This window comes from Danio rerio, chromosome 7 (genome assembly GCF_049306965.1).
Source record: "Danio rerio strain Tuebingen ecotype United States chromosome 7, GRCz12tu, whole genome shotgun sequence".
Taxonomy (NCBI): domain Eukaryota; kingdom Metazoa; phylum Chordata; class Actinopteri; order Cypriniformes; family Danionidae; genus Danio; species Danio rerio.
The window spans coordinates 54,412,233-54,433,501 of NC_133182.1; the positions used below are offsets into that span (position 1 = coordinate 54,412,233).

Sequence of the window (21,269 nt, forward strand, 5' to 3'; positions counted from 1 at the left end):
TAGTTGTTTTTTTCTGTTCACGTGATTTCTGCCATCTTTCCTTCGACTTCTCCAGTTTCGCCATCCTTTTTAATCATTCAACCAGTCTTTTCCCCTTCCCACATTCACCACTGTCGCTCTCTGTAACCTCCTGCGGTAAACGCTCTCTCTCACCCAGTGACTCAGTTTACATGTGGATGAGTTTCAGCACCTCTTTATGTTTTCTGTGCTTGTATGTGCACAAGTCTGTGGGAAGGTGGCTGTATGACACTGTAAAAAAATCATCATATTAATCAGTATTTTTGTATTTAAATTTTTTTTTTTTTACATTTAGGAAGCAAACTACATGAGATAATGACTGTTCAACAGTTTAAAATATATTTATTCAACAAAGATGCATTCATCATCGTCTCATTAGACATATTTATGTTAAAATTATTATATTCTGAATGAAAAACTGATGACCACTGATGTTCATAGTAGGAAAAACAAATACTATGGAAGGAAGTCAATGGTTAATACATGTTTCTAGCTTAGATTAGTGGATAAGTAAAAAGAATATGAATAGTTTGGAACTGGATCAGAGTCTTTTAATATGATTTATGAATTGATTCACTCACTCTTTCATTGTTTTGAAGCTTGAAAAACACTTTTTGTCTTGGACCCTTGTTAGAATGCATCATGTGACAGTGAGTACATTTAGATGGACACCAATAATTGAATTTTAATATGATTAAGACAATACTTTGATTAAGAGTCTATCATGTAAACAGAGATTTTTGATTACCTTAAACTGACTAAAGTCATAATCAAACTAAACAGAAATTGAATTAAGACATATGGAGTATTCATATGTTAGTAGCATTATTGAAGTGCAGAACAGATTTGTAAACACCGCAATCAAACTATTACCGTTGTTTAGGATTTTCACAACATTTTGCGTCAGGATAGTCTATACACACACGGCTGTTTGACACTATTTTCTGCACCTTCTGAGTCAGTAAAGGACCACAGACACGCACATCGTGAAATGCTGAGTTTTTTTCCCAATACGGTGTGCGGCATTAAATTCCATTAAAACAAGACTCTTCCAGCAATTCATACTCTCTGATTTTTAAAAATGTTCTAGACATAATTAAACGATTACTTTCTCCAGAAGAAAATATATTATCAGACATACTATGAAAAAATTTTGATTTAAAAAAACTATGATTTAAAAACGGAAAAAAAAATCAAAGGGGCGCTAATAAGTCTGACTTCAATTGTGTGTGTTTGTGTGTAATATTTTTATAAAATAAATATATTATAAAATAATAGATTAAAAACATGTAATGTAATATTATAGTAAATAGGGATGGTTTGATATATCTACTAAAAAACAAATCCAAAAATACTGATTAAGCTATTTTTTGCAGTGTACAGTTATAAATAGATATGCAAGATAATGGATCTAAACCACTGCTGGACAGCACACCAATGATTAAAGCCTTCCCCTGTTGGCAATTTTCATTGTGTTATTGGACAATGTAATTGATCACAGAGGAATGGTTCACCTGTCACTTTTTTACCCATTAATCTTCTGTCTATTTTTATTTAAATTCAGTGTGGTCGTGCATTTGAATTGTTATTTGTGTATGTTGTGAATGTTGAGCTGTGCAGCCAGAGTGTTTTACACCCTGTTTTTTTCAATGGGAAGCAGCTTAAAATCATCTTTCTTTAGTCTGTCTGCAGAAATAGGTACCATAGTTTGAAATGCCACAACCAAAAAATTAAAACAGAGATCTTCAGTTTAGGTGAATGATCTATAACACTTATAAGATGCAGAATGACTCGTAGCCTTTAATTAATAGAAAGGCTCTCTGCCCTTAATTAATATGTGCTGTGCATAAACTGAATTTGTTGATTGTGATAAGAAGACCTGTAAAAGAAAAATCTGCATGTGTTATGATCAAGTGAATGTCCAGATACTTAGCAAAGAAGTAAATGGAGATAATAACAAAGGTAGTGAACAATGCAGGAGAACTGCTTGTAAACTGAAATACAGCAGTGTGTTGTCTAGATTTATTTGCACATAGTGCAGCTGTATATGTGTTCAGTACATCTTCAGCAGAGCTTAAAGATGGTTCCTGGTCCACCTACACAGTCCTTATTCCCTGCCAGATCCCACACACTCTGCCCACCACACATTCCCAACCATCCAGGTCTCAAAATCTACATGTAAGCCTTTTGTCCAGCATTCTTTCTCTGTAGTTACACTTACATTGACACTCACTTACCTTCGTGTTGAAATAAATCCACATTATGTTAACACAGACGTAGTTCTTTCAGCCTAACTAGTATATTTTTGTGTTTTTCTGGTAAATGTGGGTCGGGTCAGGTCAGATGTGCCCACAAGAATAGTTAAACCTCCAATAATGTGCATTTTGGTCATCTCCCAATGGTGCACATGATGAAACAGCTTAATAAAGAAACCATAATGTCTTAATTAAATTGTAAAAAAGTCAAAAGGTTTGTGTAAGCAATAGTTCAGGGCAAAGCGAATATAATTACTTGACTCAATATGAAAAAATAATGAAAGTTAAAAAATCCATGGCTTGATATACAACAAATGTGTTTGTGTGTGCACGTTTATGTTTGTTTGTATTAGAACTACTGATAATGGCCAATAAAAGATGTAGCATTGGTTTCAAATTCTGGGTTCAGTAATATTTCTTAATTAGTTTTCAAGTTAGTTTTGATGCTCATCAAGGCTGCATTGATTTGATCAAAAATACAAAATGCTGGTTAAATTTCCCAATGGTAATGTTAATACACACCCTTTCTAACCTTTTAAAGACACCTCAGACCAGAGCAAACCTTGTTGCTTCATATCTATTTAATTGCTAATCAGCTGCTGCGCAACTCTTTGGGCTCTATTTGAACAATCTAGGCACAAAGTCTAAAGTGCATGGCACAAAAGCATTAAGGATGTGTCCGAATCCAATTTAGCTATTTTAAGGATGGAAAAATACACTGTGTTCTAGTGCATGGTCTAACATGGCTGTGCTTATTCTCTTTATGAGTTATGGGTGTGTTTTGAGCATAATGTGCATTAAACCAATCAGTGTCTTATCTTACATTACCTTTAAGGGTCAGTTGCATCACGCCATGTTGAATTTGCTATTAACATGATGGACTTTGTAAGTGGAAAAACTGAATGCTTCAGTGAGAAAACAGTTAAACAGACTATCTGCAGCGCAAGGATAAAGAATGAGCCTTCTCCATTTGGCCTCTTTAATTTCTCTTTACTTTTACTCTTTAGTTTACTTCTTTACTTTCGCGGAGTAAGGAAACTGTTGTACACACTCCACTGAAGACATTCATTAGCCTGCATATTTAATTTAGTTTGTAAGCGCAAAGATTTGATTCAAAACTATTTATAAATTCAGTTCTAATTTCCAGCAAACAAATAAATGAACAATAATAACAAAGTGTGGTCAAACAAGTTATATCCAAACACACTTCCTGTTCTTTTGCCCCATAGTGTGATGCAGACGTCTCCAAAACTCGAGAGTAGGACAAATCTAAACTTGTTTTTTTAAAACTAATATAAATATGCAAATAAATAATAATAATAATAATAATACACAAATGCAAATTGTCATGAATAAACTGAAAAAGCCCCTCGAAATGAAGAAGGCTTGAAAGCAGTGGTTTTTATATTTATGCTAAAAACATTCATTTTTGTATCATTTAAATCCTTTAATTTAATTAATGTGTAAAGATATTTGTGTATTGCTGTACATCCTGTGTGTATTATACAATGTGAAAGTGTGCTAATGTGCTCTTCGCTGGACTTTAGACCAGCTTTTAGTTGGTCAATGGCGCTATCATTTTCAGTTCTTCAAAATAGCAACGCACAAGCAATGCGTCCTAACACACCTCTATATTAGACCAGCACACCCATGAGTCCACTAAGTGGTGCAAAGGGATTTGCTATTTAACAACATGGCACAAAATGGGAAAATTAGAGTTGTGCTGGTCTGAAAATAGCAACAAATCATGTTAAACACATCTTGCGCCTTTTTGCGCCAGCTGTGGTTCCAATCCATTCTTGAGCAGCTTAACTGGTGCTGCAAACACACAGCACTCAATCAAGCATCAAACTTAACCAAAAGGAGTATTTGAAGCCGTTTCCACATTATGATGGCAAAATGTGAGATCGTGCCCGGCCATATGGGGTACATATAATCATTGCATGTAATTTATCATTGATTGACATTGCAGTTCACAGTTATCAATGTAAACTGTATTCAAACAAATACCTATACAGTATATGACACTGATGTATTTAACAAAGGCTCAGCCTAATAGCCTCTGGACTGGTTGGTGAAAAACCACAGTACCGTACTGACAAACATACCTCTGCACATAAAGGCTGATGATCTAATTCAATGTTTCTCAACTACGTTCCTGGAGGACTACCAGCTCTGCACATTTTCTGTCTCCTTAACCAAACAGCCTGATTCAGATCATCTCATTAGCAGAGACCTGTAATGGGTGTGACAAAGGAGATATCCAAAACATGCAGTGTTGGTGGGCATTCAGCAAACCCTACAAAAAATGTATAAAAAGAAAAATTTAATCTAATGTCACCTTTAATGAAGTAGTTTTTGTGTTTGCATTTCGTATGAGTTCAATATTTGACTCCACTGAGTACTGTATTCACTTTAGGCACACAAGATGACACTTCTACCAGGGTGATTAAACTACCTCTATGGTGGTCCTTCTCAGGTAATGATAGATCTCTATCCCACCACAGCTTAAATTGGAACGGGTCGATTGAGTCAATCGACTGGGCCTAACCAAACCGTGTCCATATGCACGCTCCAGAACTCACAGTGTGAGGAAATGTAGATCTGTTTAGCTCTTCTAGATGTCAGTTTGGGTACGTAGATGTCTGTGTAACTTAGTCGAAAACCTTGAATCCTTTGTGGTCTTGTGCCTCAATCAAAATTTGTTGACCCCAGTCGCTGGTACTGCTTCTTCTTCATAGAACAGTATCTGAATGAAGGTGGTGGACTACAACGGACTTAAGTGCTGCTGTGTGTCTGCTTGGGATTATCTGCTGGTAAACAGTCGCTCAGGCTAACTCGTCTTTGTTTAGGTGTGAAGGAATGTCTATTTAACCCTTTCAGACCTGTTGTGGGCTGTTTTTCTGATAGCATGCTAAGAATGATAAAACCAAAAACTATGGCCCACAAGAAGCCCATGCCCTCACGCGTCTGCTTTCCAAGCCCTGCTCCCCACTCTTGTCTTCCCTGCTCTGCTCTTCTTCCTCAGAACCTCTGGAAGAGCACCAGGTAGCCCAGCTGCTGAGGCGCTTTTCCAACGACCCCAATATTGGCCACCCGTTCTGTTTGGACAGTGCTTTTGCCCACCACCTCCATCAGTGCTCCTATCATCTCCGCCTGTTCCGCAACTGGTTAATCTCTGGCCAGGATCCACTAGAGTACATCTACGGTCAGCCTTGCGGAGGTCTCTCCGTGCCCTGCTGTGCCGTGACTGCAGTAATGGCCGCTGCTCAGCTTTGCTCTATAGCGCCTCTGCTGTTTGAAGCATGTTGTGTCATTGGAAAGAGCGGCTTGCAGTGAAACAGCTGAATTATTTTCTTTTTTTAGCCTACTAGCAAAGTGCATTTAAAGTTAATTAACAGGCTAAATCTAAAATGTAGCTGTAATTCATTTCCCAGGTTTGGCTTTTAAAATGTGCACTACTGTACAAAAGTCTGGGGGCAGTCATTTAAAAAAAATACATTAATTAGGCAAATGCATTTGGAAGGGAATCCACCACATAAAAAACTCATGCCTGAGTTAATGCCGGTTCATTCTGCTGTGACGACGCCTGATTAATCAGGGACTAAGCTAAATGAAAGTTAGTAAGTGATCTAATAATTAAGAAAAGTCAAATTAGTCCAAATTTGTCCAAAAGAAACCGTGATTTTAACTGAAGATTTGTATTTCAAATATATTCCTTTTTGTACTTTTAGTTTTACAAAAAAAAAAAAAAAAAGACTGGAACTTTAGTTTTGTCATTACATGAATAAATTCATTTCTAGATATATTCAATCAGAAAACGTGTATTGTGGATACATCCAGCCTTGGTGAGACATTTTTGAAGAACATAACAAAATACCACTGACCCCAAACAGTAGTGCACATATAGTACCTCTCATAATAAAATACAACTAATTAACATGTACACAAATATTTACCCCTCCCAGTGTATTTTACAAATTGAGGGTATTTGAGACTTTAATTCTAAACTAATTTCCACCAAACAAAAGACCATACATTGCATTGGGTAAAGACCCCAGATGGATTTGATTTCATAATTTAGCTCTTAAGAAGGTCAAATGTGTTTAGAAAGAGGACATATCAGACTAAATATATGTTCTGATGTCAGTTTTAGTCATATCAAAGCAAAAAAGAATTAAAAGTGACCTCTCTGCTGTGTGTTGTGGGGCAGATGCATGCTGTGGCATCTGATTGCAGCTGTGTCAGCTTACAGTCACATCAGCTCTCTGACCTCAACAGGCTTGCATGATAGTGGCATATGATTTGCATGCCACAATCCTCCTGTTGTTTGAAGAAAAAGAAAAAAACACTAGATTTCTGTTTCAATTGTGACAGTTTCCACGTTTTTATTAATTTCATAGTTTAGTAAACTCAGAATAATTATGTTAACCAGATTTACATTACTTACAAAATTTTTATATTATGCCATTGTTGTTGTTGTTGTTGCTGTTGTTTTTTTCCCTAAATCCAGGATCATTTTTATTAGTAATAATCATAAGTGATGTATTGTCATGAAATACAGTAGGATTCACAAGTGCAGTTTTTACATGCTTTAATCTGCTTTAAAGACCCATTCACACCGCAAAAACAAACATCAACTAAGAAGTTGGCCATTGTACAATATTTAGAAAGCTGTGAATAATTTGGTGTCATGTTCAGATTGCCCCAACAATTGTCCAGTACAATAATTAAATGATTGTTGGAAAATAACTGGTTACACAATCCAACAAATGGAGATTAACCATGGTCAGTCGGATGAAAGCAATCTTCGACCAATGGTGACAGGGGTAATACACTAATCCAACCAACTCTTACAGAATTGATAGTTGGTGTTTGTCTGTGCGGTGTCAATTGGTCTGTGTGAAAGTCCGTGTGAAATCAAAATGTATGTTTATTTTGCTAAAGCACATTGTTATTCTTTAGGTAAACAATTAATCTGTGCAAGTTAATCCATTGAAAAAAAATGTTAGTTTTGTTAATCTTTAATCAAAGTCTGACCATTCTGCGTTTTGACTGGTGGTCCTTCTCTGTTGACATCAGTTCAATGGCTTCAACCTCAAAACCATACCATTAGTTTGCTACAGGGGAATGAGGTGCAAAAAGAAAGTCCCATCCCCCCTACTCAATATTCAGTTTCAGTTAGAAGTACATCAACATACAGAAAAAAAGTCTCAGCAACTTCTGGTTCACGCGGACTTTGAGTTTGATTTTTTACAACTAAAAGAAGTGTATAGAGACTAACAACTAACACGTTTTTTGTTTGACTTGAAGTTGGCTACATTACTACCAAACCATGTATTTATCTGTAGTTTGAACATAGATTTAAATTTTCTATGTAGTACATACAGAGATATGAGTGAATGGTAAGAGTTGTTTGTATGCCTGTACATCTGAATGTTTTCCACCGTGACTGTTGTTCTGTCACTAGCAAGGGTTTGGCAGTTGGTGGATTGGTTCAGTGGTTTAATGACTGTGGTATTTCTCAGAGATGTCTGGATCATCTTCTCATCTCACCTCTCATCTTCTCTCATCATTTCTCTCATCCACAGGTTTTGAAGGCTGCTCCATGGTGCCCTCCATATACCCTCTTGAGACCCTACACAACTCACTCTCACTCAAACAAGTGAATGAGTTCCTGACGACTGTGTGTGAGAATGCTGGAGATTCCCACACCAGGACAACCAGAGGTGATGCCCATAGACATACTCTATATTGATATAGTGCACATATCCAAGAAATAACATGTAACTGGTGCAACACAGTTTATGGTTGATTGAAGGAGAATGAAGAACTATAGGGGTAGGCAAGTTCATACCAGGAGAGCCAAAGTCCTGCAGAGTTTTGCTCAAACCCTATCCATAAACATCTAAAAAAGCCAATCAAAGACTGAGTGTTATGTGTGCGCCAATGGTGAAGTGGTTTGTGCGTCGACACATGGCACTTTGGTACCCACGGCGACCTGAGTTCGCTGCCTGCCTCGGGGTCCTATGCTCCCCACACTTTCCTGTTAAATACTCTCTACTGTCCTATACATTAAAAGGTGAAAACCCCGAAAAAATAATTGTTAAAAAAAAGTGTTATTAGAAAGTTACAAACAGGTGAGTTTTTTGAAGGCTGGATTCAAACTCTGAGGGACTCTGGCTCTTCAGGACCAAACTTGTCTAACCCTGAACTAGGGTGTTAAGGTTCTAATGTGGACCTTTTGAAAAGGTAACGTCCCATTGATGGGTTTTGCACCTTTATTTCTGACAGTGTACGTACATCAGCAAAATGTTAATCTGGAACAACATTCCTTTCCAAAATATAGTTCTAGCCTTGTCCCTATCCCAAACCATAAATATGATTTAGAACAAAAACAAATGCTGTAGAAGCTCTTAAACCTTCTTGTAAGTCTGAATTGGCCATTGACAACCTGGTTGAAATTTTGTTCCATTTTGTTCCATTGTTTTATAAACAATTTGAGTTATGTCCGCCCCAGGAATCCAATCACATCAACATCAGTAGTTTACGCACATTTCTAGAATCGATGCCCTTTTTGCCCAGTAACCTAAAATGTGCTGGATGGAAACATAGCTAGAGACTCCATTACTAGTTTTAAAAGGCACTGTGTATTTAGCAGTGGAGGCTTGTGATGAGATTCATAAGACATTAGTCTTACACACAACCAATTTACATAATACAATATATATATATATATATATATATATATATATATATATATATATATATATATATATATATATATATATATTTTTTTTTTTAAATTAAAATATCCAAAAAAAACACTAGAACAGTGTTATACATTTTGCTGACTTATGTACTTACATTTTCAGGAATACGAAATAAGCAATTTTAACCTAGTTATGCAGGCCGTGTCATTATGTGGGCATGCTTGTGAAGTCCCACACACTTGATTTATAGGCTAGTTTAAAGAAAACAGGGACACATTGTTTGTTGTGAATGCATGCCCTCTAGTTGTTAAAATTACATGCATTCTCATATATGACAAAATCTTGACATCTGAACAATGTCTTGAAATGTTGTACAATCTAAACAAATTTATTGACATCAGACCAATGAGTTCTTTGAAAATATTCCACTTTTTATATAGCATGTGTGTGCATTATTTTCTGATAAATTAACAGATTAACGTGATTTACTCCTCGTATACGTTTAAGTGAACTTTGGGTCACAATTGTTTTAACTGTGTGTGTTTTTATCCTTTTCTGTAGCTCTCTCAGCCATGTTTGACTCCCAGAACCAACCCACAGGGGAGTCTTACATCCCACACAGAGTCCTGTCATCCTCTGTTTCACTGCGCCAACGCTCTGATCGGCCACCCTGGTGTGAGTACTGCTGCCTTCACATGGACAAAACTCTCAGCACTCAATTACACATGCTGGATTGACCAGATGTTTAAATGATCTTTAAGTGTTATCTTTACAAATATCATTGTACAGATGAAAGCTAAATTCATCCATTTTTATAAAGGTTGGGAATTGATATATAATTATGCAAGGTATCATGGTTGATAGTAAAGGAGAGAGTTATATTTGGGATTAGAAGCTTTGTGCTTAAAATGAAACTTTTCTGTCGTGCTGTGTTCATGCCATGTCAAAATTACTGTCATTTTGAGAGATGACAGTGTGACCTTCTGCTTTGTGCTGTTTTCATCCTCAGACTTTGAATTATGCATTTCACTATCATATATATATATATAACACTATCAATGCCTGAATGAATCAGGTGAAGCATGATGGAGCTCTCAGAAAATTCACAGTGTATCAGTTACAATTACAAACTCTGTGAAGATTTCATTTTAATTTATACAAATTAAATCTTCTTTATTTAAAGGATCAGTTGTTTACTTACAGTGCTGACATACTAAATAAAACTAGGTGGTGATAAAGAGGATGATGTACTGTTACTTGTAGCTTATATAAGCACTTGTATTATACTTGCAATCTTACCAGTATATTTTTAAAAAACTTGCTAGCTAGGGCTGCACAATATATCATTTTAGGATCGATATCGCAATGTAAGCATCCAAAATAGTCACATCGCAAAGACATGTATTGTTGTGTCTGAATTATAGTTGACCAGGAATCACTGAATAGGATTTAATCACTGAGTCTATATGGAGTTTATATCATTTATGCAAAAAAAAAAAAAAAACATTTCTTACTTATTTATTTATTTATTTATTTATTGTCTTATTTCTGGTCCAAATATCTACATTTCAAATCGAAAACAAGATTATTTTATTTACCCCACTGGCAGATAATTTAGCTTGCTTTAAGGAAAAACTTAATTTTCACTTATTTAACATAGAAGGTCTAAATTTACTACAACTTCAATGTTAAACTGCTTTATAAATCGCTATATTAATAAACATGAATTGAGTTGAATTCTTCTGATCGTAAAAACAAAACAATATTTTAACTTTTTTTGATATTTCACTCTTTATTTTTAGATGTTTTTTAAATAGTTGGACTAGAAACAAGACAAAACAAAGTAAGAAAAAGAGAAATTCCATTGTGATTATTCAATCTCTGTACCTAGATACTGTTAGTCTCCCTAAAATAGTCAAATAATGCCGCTTAATCTATCCTGTGAAGCTGTATTGCAATATTTATTGCAGAAAAATAAAATATCGCAATATCAGATTTTTCCAATATTCTGCAGCCCTAATTTTTGCTGATAATATATTAAATAAATAAATAGCCATTCACCTATGCAAGTTTACTTTTATGACTGTTTCAAAACTACACTCAAAAATATACTTTGAAAAATTATTATGCTGTAAACTGCTGTCAGAGTTTGTAAATTTTAGCACTTTACATGTGCTGACCTTATAGTCTATGGTGCTGACATATAAAGTGCTAAAATATTCAAATTTTAACTTTATAAATGTTTAAGAGTTTTTAAACATGCCAGTTTTATCATAACAAGTTTGTATGGCGGCCGAGAGAGCTTAACATGCTCCAATTTAAGAAATGCAATTACAAAAAAAACACCAGCAAATTAAGAAAGGATCAGTTTGACAGTGTAGGTGTTGCAAATCCTCACAATGCAAACACATAAAGCATTTTAGGGTCATCATGTTTTGCATGTGTTGTAAGAAAATGCAGTTGTTTTCTATTTTTGTTTGCTTTTTGAGAAAATGCTGCATGATTTTTCTTTATGTGTTTGCATTGTGGGTTTTGCAAAACATATGCTGCCAAACCAATGAGGATCTTTTTTTAATTTGCTGGCATTTTTTAAATTGCATGTGTTTTCTTAAATTGCAGCACATTACGGTATCTAGGCCATTGTTGGTTTGTCATTAAAATATATTTAAATACGTGACAGTTTTAATAGAATAGAATGAAACTAGGGCTGGGCGATATGGGCAAAATATCATATCCGGTATACAATATATATTCTGTATTTTCCTATTAATGGTTGCTTGAGAGTTAAAGCCTTTATTAAAACATTATTAAACATTGTTTTTTGAGCAAAACATAATTCAAACGAAGGGGTTTCCCTCCTTGTTTACAAATAAACAGCTGCACAAAATCTTTGATAAATAAATACAGTACAGGTTTTTTTTTCCCTGCTTAACACTATACACAGCACTACTGTGCTGTTGTGCAATTAACAAAGTAAACAGAACCATAGAAAATGTAGCTACTGTACACTGTCAGAGCAAAAAAGAACACTTAAATAGTAACACAACAAAAAGTATTGTAGGATAGAAAAGAACCACATTGAATGTAAATATGAAACACACAGTATTTTGTCACAATTACAGTGTTGTTATAAGTAATGCTGTATAGCACAGTTGTGTGATTTACAAACAACAATTAAATCAGCTCTATATGTTTTTTGTTACATATTTACATGTATGTATTGTGCACATTTAGTAAACAGTGCACATATCGAAGATATCTAAAGATAAGTCTTTCACTTCATGTAAAATATCCTACACTTTTTTTTCTTTTGTTTGGCTAAACTTGTTTTACTAAATATTAAATGAGATAAAAACTAATAGACTATAGAAATGAGAAGTAACGAAATTGTTTCAGAGTACTGTGATGAAATGCTGGTTAAGCATATAAATGTAAACAGTCATTATAACAGAGCAGAACGCAGAGCTAAACCTAGAGTGGTTTTACGTTCAAAATGCAGTATAAATTCGTCCCATTTTGCCGTTTTTAATTCTTTTGAACACATTCAAATGCTGCTTGTCAGTTTGACAAGGCTTCTATGTTTGTTCTTGCTGTCAACTGCTGTCAAGTTTCTGATAAACTACATAAAAATACATTTTAGTTGATGATAGAAGATTTTAGTTCAGAAGAGCACTAGAGCTCAGACAGAGTGACCATTGGTTTATTGATCACCTCCCTGACTAAGAATTTTTCTGTAACCTTCCCCAGCTTTTAGACTCTAGACAATCCTGTCTCTGAGGTCTACAGACAATTCCTTTGTCTTCATGCTTGGTTTGTGCTTTGACATGCACTATCAACCCTGGGACCTTACATAGACAGATGTATGCCTTTTCAAATCATGTCCAATCAACTGAATTTACCACAGGTGAACTCCAATTAAGCTGCTGAAACATCTCAAGAATGATCAGTGGAAACAAAATGTACCTGAGCTCAATTTAGAGCTTCACGGCAAAGGCTGGGAATGCTTCTGTACATATGATTTTTTTTTTTTTTTTAATAAATTTGCAACAATTAAAAAAAAAAAATGTAAATTGTCATTATGGGGAATTATGGGGAGGATATACGTGAATTTATTCCATTTTGGAAAAAGGCTGTAACATCAAATATGTGGAAAAAGTAAAGCGCTATCAATACTTTCCAGATGCACTGTATAATAACTTTAACTGTTAAAAGCTATTAATTAGTTAATTAGTTAAAGTTATTAATAACTAATTTTAAGTTACAGTAACTAATAACCTTAACTTTTCTGAATCTGATTGTAATGCAAGAATGTGCACCTTTTCTATTGCTGCTTTGAAACAACAGTTCTTGTAAAAAGTGCAAATAAACTTGAATGAATGAATACAAAAAAATAGTGAGAACACAGGAGTGAGACTGGGGAAGTTCTCTTGATGACACAAATGGAAAAACTCAAACAAAAGTAGTGTGTTTTGCAGCCAAATGATGGTTTGTGTGTGTTTTGTTTGTACAGACAGCAGTGGTCCTTCCAGCACAGTGTCCAGCGCCGGCCCCTCGTCTCCCACCACGGCTGACACCTCTCCACGCTTCAGCTTCAGTGAGAAGATCACCCTAACGCCTCAGAGCAGTGAAGAGATCCACCAGATCCCTCAAAACAACAACTGCCACACTGTGACTTTGACATCCGAACCCAGCATACCCTCAGAGGACCCGCACAGCTCCATACCCTCTCCCATCATGGAGAGACCCAGTCAGATAACATCAGACGGCACAGACTCTGCAGGCCAGTGTCTGACAGAGAGCCCTTCCTGTGATGAAGGGTCAAGTCCAAACACGGCTGAGCCCAGTCCACCCAGTCCTCTCCCAGAGTCCTTCCGCGGGCTGCCCGGCTCCCTGCCTGTTCTCCTGGAGCTCAGAGAAAGCAGTTCTGAGACCGGGTCCAGCGCCCAGACACCGCTCAGCCCTGAGGAGCCCGATGAGTTCTTTGATACGCAGGAAACGGTTGACGCTTGGAGGGAGAACCCGGCATCCCTGCCCCATCCTGGAACTCCTCTGGAGGTGGGAGCTCCACACGTGCCTGAGCCTTGAAGGAAACAGTGCTCCCTTCACCCCATCCCAGCATGCTCTCGCTGTAGTGCCTCACACCTTCATTGAGTCCCATACAAGGGATTTGCCTACATTTTTAAAGGTATAGTTCACCCACCTCACCATTAGTTTCTGTTAAAGACAAAAAAGAAGTTATTTTAAAGAATGTGAGAACTTCTTGACATCCATAGTAGGAAAAACAATACTTTGGCAGTCAATGGCTACCATTCTTCAAAATTTCCTTGTGAACAGATGCAGGTTGAGTAAATAATGAACAAATCGATATTTTGGGGTGAAATATCCCTTTATGGTAAGTTGAGGAAATGGAGGCCCTCACTTGTTGAAGATGAGAAGCTTAATAAAGTCTCCATGGTTTAATTGTGTAGCGTCATTCAGAGATGCTCCCCGTGTAATGCATCTCTCTCGTTGAATGGCCAGTGGTCAAACATAAGCTGTTAGATGCACTGAAATATTTTGTACGTGCACATATTATCTTCCTCATGTTCAAATGACTGCAAACAATGTTTTCTTTTTCTTCATTAGCTGGTCTGGAAGATTGTTTTTTTCAAAGGGACATGATATTTGATACTAGCTAATGTTTGCTGAATTACTCTTGAATAATGATCTTAGCTTAAACATATGAAAGGGATAGTTGAAAAAAAAATGGCAAATTTAATAAGTCCTGGGGCCTCATGTACAAAGACTTGCGTGGAAATCTTACTAAAACATTGCGTACGCACAAAGCTGTAAATGTGCGTACGCAGAAAAAAATTCAGATGTATGAAACACTGCGTACGCCGAATCTCACGCATATTCTTTTGTACATCTGAATGAACGTGAAACTGAGCGCAACATGCACGAGCACAAAACCCCTCCCTGCCTCCTCCCCCGTATGAATATGCTAATGACTATGCTAATGTCAAAACCCAACGAAAAAGCAATGGCAAAAGCAAGCAAAAAGAGAAACTTTGAACAGAATGTGAAATGGAGGTGCTGCTTTCGGAGGTAGACCGGAGAAAAGCGGTGTTATTTGCAAGTTTGTTCGGCGGAATTAACAACAAAAGAAAAAAATAGAGTGGGAGAGTTTAGCTGATACGGTTAACACAGTTGGGTCTGAACATCGCACTGAGTACATTTAAAAAAGAAATAGTGTGGTTTATATCTGTAAAGTGTTGCAATTCTCTTAGCAGTCTCAGTGGCGCACCTCATAAGAAGCATGTGATCATGTACTGACACGTTCGAGCATAAACTCGGCTCGAATCCAGCGTCTGATGAATTTATTCTTCTTTTTTTCCCCCGCTACATATCAGATTTTGCCCACTATTTATCACGAGAAAGACAAGTAGGAATCATCAATAAGTTTGTGCATCATATTTTATTTGCACATTTATTGAATGGAAATGTTTCTGATTCACGCATGCAAATTTATCTTCACATAGTGTCTTTATAGCAATGTGCGTGCAGTAGATAGCTCAGATTACATTGGGAAAACAGGCGACCGCTGCAAATTGTGCTTTAATGTTTAGCTGGTCAACTGTATGGTATGGAAATCTTACATACCTACTATATGAACCCGTCTCATACAGACGCCATTACAAGGATCAGACACTTTGTAGAGAAGAATTTAACACAACTGCCTCTAGGAGTCGCCAATGGAAATAAAACAGACACGCACAAAAAATGTGCGTACGCCTGCCAGAAAGCTGCCGTGAACCTGCGCACATTCCCACGTTCAGTTCATTGTTAGTAAATCCAAACGTGAGCGATTCTGAGCGTGAAACTTGGCGTACGCAAAGTTTTTGTGCGTACGCAGCGTTGATACATGAGGCCCCTGGTGTTTTAAAAATGATAAGATTTTTGCTCATCTTCTGAACACAGATGAATTTATTTTTAGTGTGTTCTAAGAACTTTCTGTCTCTCAACTGAAAGTATATTTCACAAAAAAAGGTAAAAAAAAAAAAAAAAAACGAATGTCAACATACACTGTAAAACATGGGTCTCAAACTCAATTCCTGGATTCCTCAATTCCACAGCTCTGCGCAGTTTTGCTCCAACACTAATCAAACACAGCTGATCCAAGTAATCAAGGTGTTCAAGACTGCTAGACACCACTAGATCAGCTATGTTTGATTAGAGTTGGTGCAAAACTGTGTAAAGCTGCGGCATTCCAGGAATTGAATTTGAGACCTATGCTGTAAAACATGCTCGGTTCCACACAATCGATTTATGTTGGGGCAACAGGTAGGAATTAAGTTAATTTATTAGTTTTTACAAATTTAAGTGGATTAAACATAAAACTGTTAGGTTATCCCAAAATAACATCAAGACTTTTATTGTTTCTGCTCGTTTTAAATGGGTAGTTTAAGATGGAAATGTGGATTTGGGTGTAGAGCAAATAAAAACACACTTGTTTGACAGCAGATAACAGTTCTGGATGGTTCTTGCTGAAGAATCTCAAAAGATTCTTACATGTCATGCAAACAAGTTTCAGCTACAATGTTTGATCAGCATTTATAAATGAGGAAAGGCTAAGATTAAACTTAACCCAGGCTCATTCTGATTGCATACCCCTACATATATTTCTGAAGTGCGTCAAATATGTCCTAGGAGATACTTTTTTTTTGGCTGTTTTTGTTTTTGCAAATCCACCAGAGGCTGCTGTGCACGCTTTTTGAGATATTAAATTTCGCTCACAAGTGCCTTTCACGCCTGCTGTTCTCACATAAATGTCAACAGACTGATTGACCAATATACCCAGCCACCCGCTTCTCTAAACGCAACCAATAGTGTTTTCAAAAGCACAGATTCACCCGCCCACCAAATTCCCTAAACCGAACCGAATTTTTTAAAAAGCAATCCAGAAAAAAAAGCCCTGGCGGCAGCCTGACTTTTAACACGTTTTCAGATTTTACCAAGTTGTCACCATGTTATTTACTTGTTTTTTTATTTTTTGGTTTTTGTTTTTGTCTAACCTGCTTTCTGGAATCGTTCTTCACTATCCTAGAACCCCGTCGTCACAGTCAAATCCGATCTGTGTCTCAAATCCTCCGACCTATACGACGAGCCACTGGACAAGCTGGTAACAGTGGGAAAACAGTCCATATTGTGGTAAGCGCGAAAAGGAACAGCATCATACCGCCCCGTAACACTGGAATACATCAAATCCAGTCAGCTGATCACATATGGTCTAGGTGCAGAAGTTCAAATATTTTAACGGATCCGCAGCTCAAATCAGATCTGAATTTTCCACACACAGAGATGATCAGAACTCCACGCAGCTCCCAGAGTACTCTTCATTGTAAATGAATGACTTCCGGTCTGTCGCTAGTTGTTTGTCATGTGCAGTGGAAAGGCGGCTTTAAAGACCAAATGCAGCCATACGTACTTCTTGCTACATAATTCTCTGGCTACAATAATGTATATATAATAGGGTTATGTTTTCAGAATGAGCCATGTTGATTAAACTTGTTAATCATAGAAAGTGATAACCTGTTTTTCGAAGGCCTCATGTTTTTGGAAAAATGTACTTCCAGTGAAGGGATAGAAATCTTTAAAAGTTTCAGAAGAAAATGTTTTGAAGAGAAACAAACATATTATGGGTTGGACTGATACGAGTTCTTTTTATTTCAGAGAGAATTATTCCTTGAACATTTCATTACTATTTGCCAAAGCTTGCTATACCACTGTCATAATTTATTAAATCATTATAAAATACATAAATGTAGTCTAAATATAAATATATTTATTGACTAATATGCAGCTTACTTTTAACAATGAGACTGCAAATAATTAAGTCTCTTTTTTTTATATTTTAGTTTTTATTTTTGTAAAACATACAGCGCTGTCACAGGAAAATAAGCAGTGGGCTTCATTTTAAGTACATTTCTCCTGCCTTTTACCACTCACATTTTGGACAATGAAGTACTCTTTTGTACCGTGACCCTCCTGTTTGATCAAACGCGGTGAGATTATCAGACCACCAGACATTTGGTCTTATTTCTGATTTAGTGTACAGTAAAAAGATGCTGCTTTTCAGAAAGATATACTTTAATGTTATATGGTTGATCTAAATCTGTTCAGGAAAAAAAAACAGTTATGTAAACCCGTTGTTTACCGAGCATGCAGAAAGTGTGTGTGTAAAATGAACTGACTCTGACTGATGTAGGACCAGCTTGTTAAACCTCTAGAATCTAGAGATGATCATTTCACTTCCCTACTCCAGCAGTGTCTGTGAATTATTCCACTCCGCTTGGAGTACAGTAAAGCACATTCAACCCACTTGACAACTGTAATCACTGACATATTAAAGCATCTGCCTCTGATGGATTCGACTCAGATTTATCGTACTGTTGGTGCTGTATGCTGTCTGTGCAGTAGTATTAAATGGCACTTTGATTTACAGTGTTTTAAATAAAAGTGGCATTGTCTGCAGAAAATGATTGTCTTTTTTTGTGAACCTAGCAGGGTTCTGTCTCGGTCAGTCCTGTACTGTTAAAGAAGTACACCCCTTTTTTATAATATATATTTTTAGAATTTCTCAGTGAATTTAGCCCAAAGATTTGGTGCATTCAAACAAAACAGTTTTATTTAACAGTTATATCCATTAAAATAAGAGTTTGGTCACCGAACATCTTTAGGAATAGAAAGATAATACATTTCAATTCAAACAAGTTATACAGGTATTACATCTGATTTAGTATTTTTCTCCAACAGATTCATTTGGGTGTACTCATTTTAAGTTTTTTTGTTCATCAATTGTTCATCAACAACAGCTCATCAATTTGGGCTCGGCTTAGTCTGAAGCACGACTAAAAGTCTTCATTATCCAAGTTTAGTTTCTGGGTGAGTTCATGAACTCATAGAGCTGGGTGCACCTCTGAAATCAGGATCTAGTGGAATCATACCAATGCCGAACGAATCTGCGCTGTTTTTCAACATTTCAAAAGCACAGCTACTATCTCAATAAAATCTGTGTTTGCACAAAAACTGAACACTTCACTTGTTAGGAAACGGATTTTGCCTCATACACGAGCAGACCGTCTGTGGAATGAGCCGGATTGCACCAAAGCCCCAAGATGAAAGTACAGGAGTAAGTATTTGCTGCTGTGCGTCCCTGTGTGTGTAATAAGCAACGTGTACATGTGTTTTGGATCTGCCTATTATTAATACACTCTTTAAATCACAACATCAAAAAAGCCATTATACTGTATACCATCTTTTAGTTGTTCAACAGTACTGTCTATTCCAGCAACATGTAAACAATTTGCATTAACACACTTTTCAGACCATCACACCCATGAGCTCACAAATTGGCTATTTATAATAGCTTTTATTTGAAGTAACTATTATTTATAATAGCACTGGCTGTTTAAACAATGTCGCTCAAGACATGAAAATGATACATGTGCTGGACTGAAACTAGCAAAAAAAAAAAAAACACTTGAGTCTGGTTAAGTGTGCAAATGTATGATAGGACCCATCTTGTTTTTGAACAATAATTGAATTTCTGTTATTTTGCTGCTTGTCCTGCGTGTGACTCGTAATCCTTCACCAGAATCTTCTCCACCACTACAGCCAGCAACAAACAACTTAAACACAGAATCACGCTGTCTCATTCACACATATACATACGCATGCTCGCTCGCTCGGGAGTCAAGACCGTTATTGTTAGACCGCCCACTCCCATCCAAAATTACACTAGTTACAGCCACAGGAATGCAGACCTCTACACCAGAATCTATTCCACCTCTTGAACCTCTTTCTCCACCAGAACCTATTTCTCTGTTAAATCTCTTCCACCACTAGAGTCTGTTTTCCCCTGAGCCTCTTCCTCCACCAGAGTCTGTTCCACTCCTTGAAACTCTTTCTCCACTAGAGCCTGTTTCACCTTGAAATTCTTCCTCCATCAGAGTCTGTTTCCCTCTTGAGCCTCTTTTTTACCAGGTTGTTCCTCTTTGAACCTCTTCCTTCACCAGAATCTGTTATGCCCCTTGAACCCCTTCCTCTACCAGAGTCTGTTCCCCTAGAACCTTTTTCTTCACCAGAGTTCTTCCCACCCCTTGAACCTCTTCCTCCACCAGAGTCTGTACCACCCCTTGAACCTCTTCCTCCACCAGAGTTCTTCCCACCCCTTGAACCTCTTCCTCCACCAGAGTATGTACCACCCCTTGAACCTCTTCCTCCACCAGAGTCTGTTCCACCCCTTGAACCTCTTCCTCCACCAGAACCTGTTTCTCTGTTAAACCTCTTCCCCCACCAGAGTCTGTTTCCCCCTGAGCCTCTTTCTCCATCAGAGTCTGTTCCCCTTGAACTTCCTCCTTCACCAGAGTCTTTTCCCCCCTTGAACCTCTTCTCTACCAGAGTCTGTTCCCCCTTGAACCTCTTCTCTACCAGAGTCTGTTCCCCCCTTGAACCTCTTCTCTACCAGAGTCTGTTCCCCTTGTGAGCCTCTTCGTCCACCAGTCTGTTCCACCTCTAGAGGTTTTTTGGAGTTCACTCCACTGTTCACTTCCCGATCTGTCCACCGACTGAATTCTGTCCGAATTCTCATTCATTTATTTTCTTGTCGGCTATATAGATAGACAAAGGTACTACTGATAAAAACAATAATTACCGCTCTGAATAAAAAACAAAAGCAAAAATGGATTTTCATAATCATATTTTGAAACCTCATCCGGTATTTCATTACTCAAAAATAATTTTATAATTTTTTTTAAATAATTGTGTAATTTGCATTTTAATATTACTGTATTCTCGGTGTCTGCAAGTGTATACTTGTTGAAGCATCATTATCTCAAGCATGTTATTCATCCTCTTACTTGTTGGCATGACAACAGGTTTTTTTATTATTTATCACCTGAGGGTTTTCATTCTTTTAACGGCAGCTGCTCCAAAAAACACATCTTCAACAACACAGCGTAAACAATCATCATAGTTATTAATGCATCTCATTCAACTACTTAATCCAAATTGTATGTATTTGCATGTGATTAGAAACAGTGGGTCATTGTCCTCATTGCCCATCGCTCTGCCAAGCACTGCGATCTGTTTTCTTCAACACAAGCCCATTGTTCATTTCTATGGCTTTTCTCTCAGAAACAGACAGGGTGGGGAAGAAAAGATGGGTGCCAGCATTAATAGACATGTGACCCAGACGGTGATGTCATCGGTATGTGAATTGAGCTTGATTTTTCAGTAGCGG

General features: G+C 37.0%; 1 protein-coding gene across 21 annotated transcripts in view; it reads left to right on the forward strand.

The window, feature by feature from the left end:
- The window catches only part of ppip5k1a (diphosphoinositol pentakisphosphate kinase 1a), a 97,704-nt gene that overhangs the window by 44,196 nt on the left and 32,239 nt on the right, over positions 1-21,269 (forward strand). For 4 of the 21 annotated variants that reach the window (XR_012382698.1, XR_012382697.1, XR_012382695.1 and 1 more), the window contains 3 exons: positions 7,865-8,002; positions 9,548-9,661; positions 13,497-14,171. Coding sequence is in view for 8 of the 21 variants with exons in the window: in XM_021477966.3 (XP_021333641.2) it covers positions 4,693-4,752; positions 5,302-5,481; positions 7,865-8,002; positions 9,548-9,661; positions 13,497-14,071 (1,067 nt within the window). In the remaining 13 variants the exon portion in view is untranslated. Of the gene's footprint in view, positions 1-4,692; positions 4,753-5,301; positions 5,482-7,864; positions 8,003-9,547; positions 9,662-13,496; positions 14,611-17,072; positions 18,505-21,269 lie in introns of those variants that run through there. The other 17 variants (XR_012382691.1, XR_012382696.1, XR_012382700.1 and 14 more) reach the window with 8 other exon arrangements.